Raw genomic sequence first — 10,479 nt, 5'->3', positions numbered from 1 at the left:
CACTCGTCTCCAATGGTGGCAACGAGATGGTGGAAATTCCACATTGCCATGGTGGGAGCCAGACCATCTCAATGCCAACCAGTTAAAATTTACTCATTTAATAAATCGCAGATGGCTGATAGGCAAAGTTGATTTAAACTCGCAACATTTCCCAATTGCCAGACAAATGCATTTACCACACCAGAAGGCAACAGATCTCTGGAACCGACACAAAGGCACTTACACAAGTAGCTTGAACAAACTTCATTATTTATTCCAATATTTATTCACTTTACACAAAAAACGAGCGTACAGGCATGTCCAGAATATAGCACAACATAGGACTAATATTTAGGACACCCTTGCAGGGGGTAGAGACAAACATTATGCTTCAACCTTTTAACAAGGGGTGGGCAAACCTTGAGTTTTCGACCAGAGGTAGGGGGCTCCACTGTTTGAGGCCACAGACAGTACATTGATATTTGTTTTTGTTAAAGTTAGGCAACTGCTTCCAGAACCATGAGACCACATTACTTTCTGAATACAACTCCCGAAAAAGGCGATATAGGTGCAAGGACACTCACTCTCCCGTGTGGCCACGCAAGCACGTGCCACCAACGTGATCATGGCCTGCTGGATGTGTGCTGCGTGCGCGCACGTGCCGTCACACGTAAGGCTGTAAACCAGGTTGTGGGGACGACATCACAGCATATTACCACGTGCACATGTGAGTGCTGCTCAACAAAGGCGACGCGTCGCTAGAACTTGCCACGGACGGCATACATAATATTCAAAGTAAGCTTCGGCACAACTTAGGCAACCGAGGCCTGAGACGCAAGAGAGAGAGAGAGAGATAGACAGAGACACCCGAATATAAATTCGCATGCAAAGGGTTGTTTTTTTGTTTGTTAGAACCTACATCACACCACTGCCTATTGTAATTATTAAAACTTGCGTCGTTACAAAAGAAATCCATCCATCGCAACCAGAGGCGTGCATTCGCCTGAGGACCGGATACAATCTACCACATTCAAAAAGTGGGTGGCAGGGCGAGTTGAGGCAAAACGTGGATCTCGAACTTGCCTGCCCAGGACTCTGACCCAGTGTGACGGGGGAGGCGAGGCGGCCAAGGCGACGGGAATTTTTTTTTTATAATTGCATAGCGCCCTGTATTCAATGGTGAGAGAGGGGGGTAAAAAAGCCCCACTTTTGGACCAACCTAAAGCAGAACTCGTAACGTCATCTCGCCAAGCTAAGGGGCGCTCATATGCAAACATGCAGTTAAGAAAAAACAATGAACCCTCATAGACATGCGAGCAAAGTGAGGTCCAGCCGTTTTTTTTATTCGCTCAGAAATAAATTATCTACAAACGGAGCAGTCAGCCGACTGCGCATTTGCGCATCGCAGGAACACGCGGACACACAACAACGAAAACCGAAATTGAATTTTTTTTCGTAAAAAAAATGTTTGTACAAGAGTGCTCGTCTAAGAAAGTACAATACAGTGTTAACATATTGCACAAAGTTGCGACTATAATGGTGAAAGCGAGGAGCGCGCGCACACACACACGGGGTACACTGGACTGCTCATTAAATACAGCGACACACGAACGGGGGGACACCGATCATACAAAGCCGCGTTCTGTACAGTGGCGTTAAATCGTCATATTACAGTCCTTTACAAAAACAAAACGACAAGTAATATAAAAACATAAATCAGTACACGTTAAATAATCATTTCAGTAGGCAAAAATAGGAATACACATACGTCTGCTGTGAGCGACTCCGTCCATTGATGGGGGAGGCGACTTGAAATGTGCCATTTGATTCAGGGCATTTGACGGGTTTCCGTAACACGCAATTAGAAATCGCACACGCGGAGTAAGAAATCGATTTGTATCGATTAAAAACAAACCAAGAGACTACCACGGTCAGGAATGGCCAAAGTACTCGACTGTTGAGTTGTAAAGGCATCGTGTCTAGCCCTTACAGAGTATGAAATACCAGAGTTATAGATTGTTTTTGTTTTAGAGCATGGATTTTTGTAAAACTACCAAAGTCACAAACGGCCAATGGTATAACAAACATCCTTACAAAAAAGACTACCACCCACCACTCCACCAGCTTCTAACACGGTTATTTATACCTAGCCCAAAGACGACTACAAAAAAGCTAGTTTAGTCGATGGGACAATCATCGACCTCTAAAAACAGTCCGCGATTTCTCAAAAGGTCCTGTTCATACGGCGAATGTGGTTGAGGTTTGGTCCTGAAATAGTTTAACTATAATAGACGGCGCCTTGCTGGGATCTTGACTTATTATTATTCACTTGTAAAAACGGTCCCAGCGTTGGCTCCATCTAATGGCTCCTGAGAGTTTAATGTTTCGAGGAAGAGAGAAAGAGGGGGGGGGGAAGAAAGGGGGATGGGAATAAAAGGGGGGCACACTCATCAAGGGTCTGGGAATGATGGGGTGCTGAGCGGGGATGGATGGGAGGCTGGTGTATGCTTTGGGGGGGGGGGGGGTGACAGTCCCTTCTCTGGAGGAGGGCGAGTGGAGGGGGGGAAGAAGACCTGGAGAGCGAAGGGGTGGAGGGTGTGGGGGGGGGTAAGGGGTGACCCTGGAGAAGCTGCCGGCTCCTGGGAGAACCCACTGCCGCAACTCCCCATCAGGCGGGACCCTGGCTGGCCAGCAGTAAGGCGAGAACACAGTTCTAGCGAGAGACGGCATCGCTGCGAGGGCATGGGCACAGAGCGCGCCTCTCCTCCCACGCCGCACTCGAGTGAGTCCACGTGCAGTGCACCAGCCTCATCCTCCTGCTCCAACCTCGCGCGCTCTGCTCCTCAAACTTATCCGCTTATACTCCGCTATGCCACCACCACCACCACCATTCTCCTCCTCCTCTGCTGCGCGCCTTGCTCGCTAGGTGTATGTTCACACAGCTACCTTGCTCGCAGCTTGGCTCTCCATAGCTTCTGCTGCTGCTGGTGCTGCTGGTACTGCTGATGATGACAGTGCTGCTGCTGCTGCTGATCCTTCCCCCACCACCTTTCAGCAGGTGAACACGAGGTTGGCGATGCTCGACTCCATCCACTCCCCGGAGATCATCTCGCTCACCTCGGGCGTGCAGTAGTCTGGGAACTCGAAGTGGGAGCCCGCGCCCGAGCTGCCCGTGCTCAGCGCGTCCGCCTCGCGGTCGAGCGCGCCGAGGCTGCCCAGGATGAGGTCCACGCTGGACGGGGAGGCGGGCGACGAGCCCAGCTCCAACTCCAGGTCGAACATGTCGTCCTCGTCGCTGGAGCAAGACGAAGACGACACCGTGGAGGTGGACAGGGACCTCGACGACGACGACGACGACGTGGTGGATAAAGGCGGAGAGGTGACCCTCTTGATGATGGCTGAACTCAAGTTGCTGACGCTGCTGCTGCTGCTGCCGCTGCTGGCGGCACCCTCTGGGACTCCACACTCCTCGTAGAAGCTGAGGCGATCCACAGCCTCGCCGGGGATGCTGAGGGTCGGGCTCGAGGGCACGGAGGCGCCGGCGGCTGCGGCGTGAGACGAGGAGCAGGAGGAGGCTGAGGCGGCCGCCTTGCCCCGCTCGCCCGCCGCGCCCTTGGAGCTCCGCTTGGCCGCCCTCGCTCTGCTGCTGCTGCCGCCCCCCGCCGCCTCCTTCAGCAGCAGCGAGGAGCCCATCTTTGGCTGCTGCAGCTGCAGCGCCTTCACCTTGCCGCTGCTCTTCTTGCTGCTGGAGCTCCTGCCCGCGGCGGTGCCGCCCTTGGGGCTGCCTTGCTGCTGCTGCTGCTGGGCGAGCTTGGCTTTCTTGCGCGGCCGGTACTTGTAGTCGGGGTAGTCGGCCATGTGCTTGAGGCGCAGGCGCTCCGCCTCCCGGATGAAGGGCACCTTCTCGCTCTCCTTCAGCTGCTTCCAGCGGCGGCCCAGCCGCTTGGAGATCTCCGCGTTGTGCATGTCGGGCGACTGCTCCATGATCTTGCGCCGCTCGATCTGCGACCACACCATGAAGGCGTTCATCGGCCGCTTGATGTGCCCGCTCGCCGTCTTGCACCACCCGGGGCCCGGCGCGCCGCTCTCCGTCCCGAGGACCCCCACCAGCGGCCCCGGGGCCACGGAGCCGGGGTCCGAGCCCTCGGCTTCGGAGTCGGAGCGCGAAGCCGCCGCATGCTGCTCGGGGCGATCCACGATGCTCCGGCCGCCCGCCTGCTGCACCATGGCCGTCCTGCGCGAGTTCCACGCGCCTCTCGCTCGTCCCGCCGTCGCCCCTGCGTTTGACTCGGCGAGTTGTCTCCCCCCACCCCCTGCGTGGGTCGTGGCTGCCCGAGCGAGTTGCTGGCGATATTCTAGTTGTGGGGGGTGGGGCCGGGCCGGTGTGGCCGGTGGGGGCTGCTCTTGCGCGGGGGGCCGCCGCTCGGGCAGTGCGGGGTGCGAGGCCGCGCTCCGCGGTTTGAATCCGCCTCCCTCCGGCCACTCCCTTATATAGCGGCGGGCGCCTCTCGACGGCGCGGCCACGGCCAATGGCAGAGAGCGGAGCGCGCGTGGACACGCCCCGCGCGGGCTCTGATTGGTTGTTGCTAAGGGAGCGCGCGCCACGCCCACTTTGTTTTTTGAGGGGGGGGGGGGCGGCGCGGTTAAAAAGGAGGGGGGGGGGAAGTAGCCGGCCCAGAGACATCCAGCAGTGGAGTGACCGTGGCTGATCATGTCCATCATACACACATCATATACATCATACACACAACATATATACATCATACACACATCATATACATCATACACACAACATATATACATCATACACACATCATATTCATCATACACACATCATATACACCATACACACATCATATATACATCATACACACATCATATTCATCATACACACATCATATATACATCATACATACAACATATACACATAATACACACATCATACACACAATATATACACATCATACACACATCATACACACATCATAGGCGCGCGTGTGTGTAGACGAACACACAACCGCCACTCGCCACGAATTCATAATGCCGTCACCATTAAGACTGTGCCAGGCTAGGTGCACTTTGTGTGTACGTGCACGCTTAGACAACAACACACGCACACACTATGCATGCAAGACCATTACGTAGCACAACCGTGAGAGATGACGACACCGGGGATGCCTTCATCCAGCAGTGGATTGATCATGGTTTTGCTGATGATGCTGACACTATGCATGGATACAGTAAAAATAAATATAGGCACACACACACACGCGTAGCTCATGCACACCCCACTTACCAACACAAACCTCGACACACTACACACACACCGTACACTCAACTACACACACACATCTCGTCCACGCGACACACACTGCACATATCACACCAGACAACACGCTCCATACATCTCACTCACTACATACACAATCCACACACACGCACTAAACATCCCACACACCCCTTGTGCACGTGTAGCCGAGACACCCACACACCCACACCAAACCTCTCGCCTACAGCCCACATGCTCCAACAACAACACTGTAGAACACAGCCTACACATCACACACACATCCACCCCATAGTCCTACTAAGCACCCTATACACATGTACATGCCCCCCTTTCTCTCTCGCACACACACACCAAGAAAACCATTCCACACACTGCCACACACTGCCACACACTGCCACACACACACTTCACACCGACCGCAAATATATCCCGTACCCACTCACGAACACCCCCCCCCCATCACGCCACGCTTCACAACAACCACCCTCATCACAATTCACACCCCCCTCCAGCCCCATCCCCTCTCTTCTCTCCTTCGCATCGGCCGCATGCGGCAGCCCCTAAGCTCCAGTAAACTAATACTCGAATCGCTGACAGAGAACGAGCGGGCTGATAAGAGCGCGGTGGTGGTTGTTGTTGTTGTTGCTGCTGCTTCTTCTTCTGCTGTGCGTACCGACTTGCTCACAGCACCTGCGGAACACGCCCGGTTACGAAGCACCGCACACAATTAATGATTGCTGCTCTGAATTCTGCAGAACGAGCGCCCGCCATCTCCCGCTTTAATAGCGATTAGCCTAATTGGCATTTAAATGAAGACTCGTTATCTACAGCACACCTTAATGACGCGCTGTAATCCACCTAAGTAACAGCACTTTAAACCATTACACCCGTGGCGTTAATTTTCAACAACCCACAGCCTCGTACGCCAACGCACGCGTGTGCGTGTGTGCTCGCTAACAGCACTTTCCCCTACAGTCTGGTAAGGCTATACGGGGGATCTTTGTCTTTGTGTGAGTAACGCCGTCTGAATAATCGCGCAGCAGAGGCTTTGGCCAAGCGAGCACTCGAGCCACCGATTGGTCCGGCATCCAAATGTGGCGGTCGTGGGGACGCGGCACCCCGAGCTCCGAGTGGCACTGGCTGCTGCTGCTGCTGCTGCCGGGCACGGATGTCGAAAGGGGGTGGGGGGCCCTGGCGTGCGTTTCATCAGCGGGTGGGACCCCAGAGCCCGTCCGCCTCAACCCCCCACCCCCCACTCCCTTACCCCCCCCCCACTCCCTTACCCCCCCACTCCCTGACCCCCCCCCACCCCCCACTCCCTTACTCCACTCCCTTACCCCCCACTCCCTTACCCCCCCCCCACTCCCTTACCCCCACTCCCTTACCCCCCCCCACTCCCTTACCCCCCCACTCCCTGACCCCCCCCACCCCCCACTCCCTTACCCCACCCCCCACTTCCCTTACCCCCCACTCCCTTACCCCCCCCCCCACCTCCCTTACCCCCCCACTCCCCACTCCCTGACCCCCCCCCACCCCCCACTCCCTTACCCCACCACCCCCACTCCCTTACCCCCCACCCCCCACTCCATTACCCCACCAGCCCCCACTCCCTTACCCCCCACCCCCCACTCCCTTACCCCCCACTCCCTGACCCCCCCCACCCCCCACTCCCTGACCCCCCCCCACCCCCCACTCCCTTACCCCACCAGCCCCCACTCTCTTACCCCCCCCCACTCCCTTACCCCCCCCACCCCCACTCCCCTACCCCCCCCCACTCCCTTACCCCCCCACTCCCTTACCCCACCCCCCACTCCATTACCCCCACCCCCCACTCCTTACCCCCCACTTCCCCTGACCCCCCCACCCCCCACTCCTTACCCACCACCCCCACTCCCTTACCCCCCACCCCCACTCCCTTACCCCCACCCCCCACTCCCTTACCCCCCCCACTCCCTTACCCCCCACCCCCCACTCCATTACCCCCCACCCCCATCCCCCCCACCCCCACTCCCTTACCCACTACCCCCACTCCCTTACCCCCCACCCCCCACTCCTTACCCCCCCACCCCCCTACCCCCCACCCCCTTACCCCCCACCCCCCACACCCTTACCCCACACCCCCCCACTCCTTTACCCCCCCCCACTCCTTACCCCACCACCCCCCACTCCTTTACCCCCCACCCCCCACTCCCTTACCCCCACTCCCTTACCCCCCCCCCACTCCCTTACCCCACCACCCCCCCACTCCCTGACCCCCCCCACCCCCCACTCCCTTACCCCACCACCCCCCACTCCCTTACCCCCCCCACCCCCCACTCTCTTACCCCCCCCCACTCCCTTACCCCCCACCCCCCCACTCCCTTACCCCCCCACCCCCCACTCCCTTACCCCCCCCCACTCCCTTACCCCCCCACGCCCCCACTCCATTACCCCCCACCCCCCACTCTCTTACCCCCCCCACTCCTTACCCCCCACCCCCACTCCCTTACCCCCCCACCCCCCACTCCCTTACCCCCCCCCACTCCCTTACCCCCCACGCCCCACTCCATTACCCCCCACCCCTTACCCCCCACCCCCACTCCATACCCACTACCCCCACTCCTTACCCCCCCACCCCCCACTCCCTTACCCCCCACCCCCCACTCCATTACCCCCCACCCCCTTACCCCCCCACCCCCCACTCCCTTACCCACTACCCCCCACTCCCTTACCCCCCACTCCTTACCCCCCACCCCCCACTCCTTTACCCCCCCACTCCCTTACCCCCCCACCCCCCCACTCCCTTACCCACCACCCCCCACTCCTTTACCCCCCCACCCCCCACTCCCTTACCCCCCACTCCCTTACCCCCCCCCCCCACTCCCTTACCCCACCACCCCCACTCCCTTTACCCCCCACACCCCCCACTCCCTTACCCCTCCACCCCCCACTCCCTTACCCCCACCCCCCCACTCCCTTACCCACCACCCCCCCACTCCTTTACCCCCCCCCCACCTCCCTTACCCCACCACCCCCCCACTCCCTTACCCCCCCACTCCCTTACCCCCCCCCACCCCCTTACCCCACCACCCCCACTCCTTTACCCCCACACCCCCCACTCCCTTACCCCTCCACCCCCCACTCCCTTACCCCCCACCCCCCCACTCCTTTACCCCCCCCACCCCTCACATCCCTTACCCACCACCCCCCACTCCCTTACCCCCCACCCCCCACTCCCTTACCCCCCACCCCCCCACTCCTTTACCCCCCCCCACCCCTCACTCCCTTACCCCTCCACCCCCCACTCCCTTACCCCCCACCCCCCACTCCTTTACCCCCCCCACCCCTCACTCCCTTACCCACCACCCCCCCACTCCCTTACCCCTCCACCCCCCACTCCCTTACCCCCCACCCCCCCACTACTTTACCCCCCCCCACCCCTCACTCCCTTACCCCTCCACCCCCCACTCCCTTACCCCCCACCCCCCACTCCTTTACCCCCCCCACCCCTCACTCCCTTACCCACCACCCCCCACTCCCTTACCCCCCACCCCCCACTCCCTTACCCCCCACCCCCCACTCCTTTACCCCCCCCACCCCTCACTCCCTTACCCCTCCACCCCCCACTCCCTTACCCCCCACCCCCCCACTCCTTTACCCCCCCCCCCCCTCACTCCCTTACCCACCACCCCCCACTCCCTTACGCCCCACCCCCACTCCCTGACCCCCCACCACCACCGCTGGGCTCGTCCCCCGTCAACCTCCTCGCTCACCGCGCGATGCGTGGGAGGCTCCCGAGGCGGCGCCGTGGACTGTGCACGCAGCCCTGGTGGTGGTGCTGGTGGTGGTGGTGCTGGTGGTGGTACTGGTGGTGCTGGTGGTGCTGGTGGTGGTGGTGCTGGTGGTGGTGCTGGTGGTGGTGGTGCTGGTGGTGATGGTGGTGCTGGTGGTGGTGCTGGTGGTGGTACTGGTGGTGGTGGTGCTGGTGCTGGTGGTGCTGGTGGTGCTGGTGGTGGTGGTGCTGGTGGTGCTGGTGGTGCTGGTGGTGGTGCTGGTGCTGGTTGTGCTGGTGGTGCTGGTGGTGCTGGTGCTGCTGGTGGTGCTGGTGGTGGTGGTGCTGGTGGTGCTGGTGGTGCTGGTGGTGGTGCTGGTGGTGGTGGTGCTGGTGGTGCTGGTGGTGGTGCTGGTGGTGCTGGTGGTGGTGCTGGTTGTGCTGGTGGTGCTGGTGGTGCTGGTGCTGCTGGTGCTGGTGGTGCTGGTGGTGGTGGTGCTGGTGGTGGTGGTGGTGCTGGTGGTGCTGGTGGTGCTGGTGGTGGTGCTGGTGGTGCTGGTGGTGCTGGTGCTGCTGGTGGTGGTGGTGCTGCTGGTGGTGGTGGTGGTGCTGGTGGTGCTGGTGGTGGCGGCGGCCTCTGTGCGATTCTGGAAAGCGTCTGGTTCAGAGAGAGCGGGAGAGCTCTGTCGCCTATAAATAGAACTCGCTCGCCCAGACTGCGGCTGCCTCGGCTCTATCAATAACAACAACAACAAAACCACGACACTAAAAAAAGGCCAGTGGCTGCGATTCGCTATATATATAAAATTCGTTTTTCTTTAATTAGACTCAACGACAGACTCACGAGCCTGGGATTGAATACATATGCCGTGTATAAACATGTATATTTCAAAGGCCGCAAAAAAACTATCGGATGGAACTAGTGCAGCGTTTGTACAGGTCCAAATGAACATCATACTGCATGTGAGTCATTTCATATTGCATTGACACTGGATTCAATACTGTTTTATGGAATGTAATATAATGACTATTTTATTCGAATGCACGCGAAGGCTAAAAAACGCCCGGAGTGAGGGTTCGGCATGCATTATGAAATGTACTCATCGTTCACGTGAAGTCTAAACACACACACAAATCGCTGTCGTTAAGAAGCCTATAAAAGTAACTCATTGACACTTGGATGATGAGGGTCCTCTGGTAAGCGCATGCATGTGGAGGGTTCAGACACAATGACACAGTGCCGATGTCTGGAGTCTGGATATTTGAGACTGTCATAGTGGAAAACAATAACATCGGTCTTGACCGCTGACTTTGAGTCAAGCGCCATGAGTCAAGCCTCAGTTCCGCTGAGTTTACAGGGGGCCCACTTAGCGTGGAGTGTCAAGTTCGTCCGTGGCAGAAGCGCAGGACCGCATTATCAACATCCTGTTTAGTTAGACATGGCCACGACTGAGGTTGC

The 10,479-nt window shown here is 58.3% G+C and overlaps 1 protein-coding gene across 1 annotated transcript; it reads right to left on the bottom strand.

Annotated features, from left to right (window-relative positions):
* Positions 1-246: 246 nt before the first annotated feature.
* LOC144932371 (transcription factor SOX-11-like) lies at positions 247-4,424 on the bottom strand. The gene has a single exon (XM_078856345.1). The coding sequence runs from the start codon at positions 4,204-4,206 to the stop codon at positions 3,031-3,033; it is 1,176 nt and encodes a 391-aa protein (XP_078712471.1). The 5' UTR covers positions 4,207-4,424; the 3' UTR covers positions 247-3,030.
* Between the last annotated feature and the right edge of the window lie 6,055 nt (positions 4,425-10,479).

Source organism: Lampetra fluviatilis, chromosome 5, assembly GCF_964198595.1.
Source record: "Lampetra fluviatilis chromosome 5, kcLamFluv1.1, whole genome shotgun sequence".
In the NCBI taxonomy this organism is placed as follows: domain Eukaryota; kingdom Metazoa; phylum Chordata; class Hyperoartia; order Petromyzontiformes; family Petromyzontidae; genus Lampetra; species Lampetra fluviatilis.
The sequence above is the reverse complement of the archived record's forward strand: the minus strand, read 5'-3'. Positions and strand labels throughout refer to the sequence as shown.

What these genes read in the sequence shown, in the direction of transcription:
- LOC144932371 (XM_078856345.1), bottom strand. Translation starts at nt 4,206, where the DNA reads ATGGTGCAGCAGGCGGGCGGCCGGAGCATCGTGGATCGCCCCGAGCAG.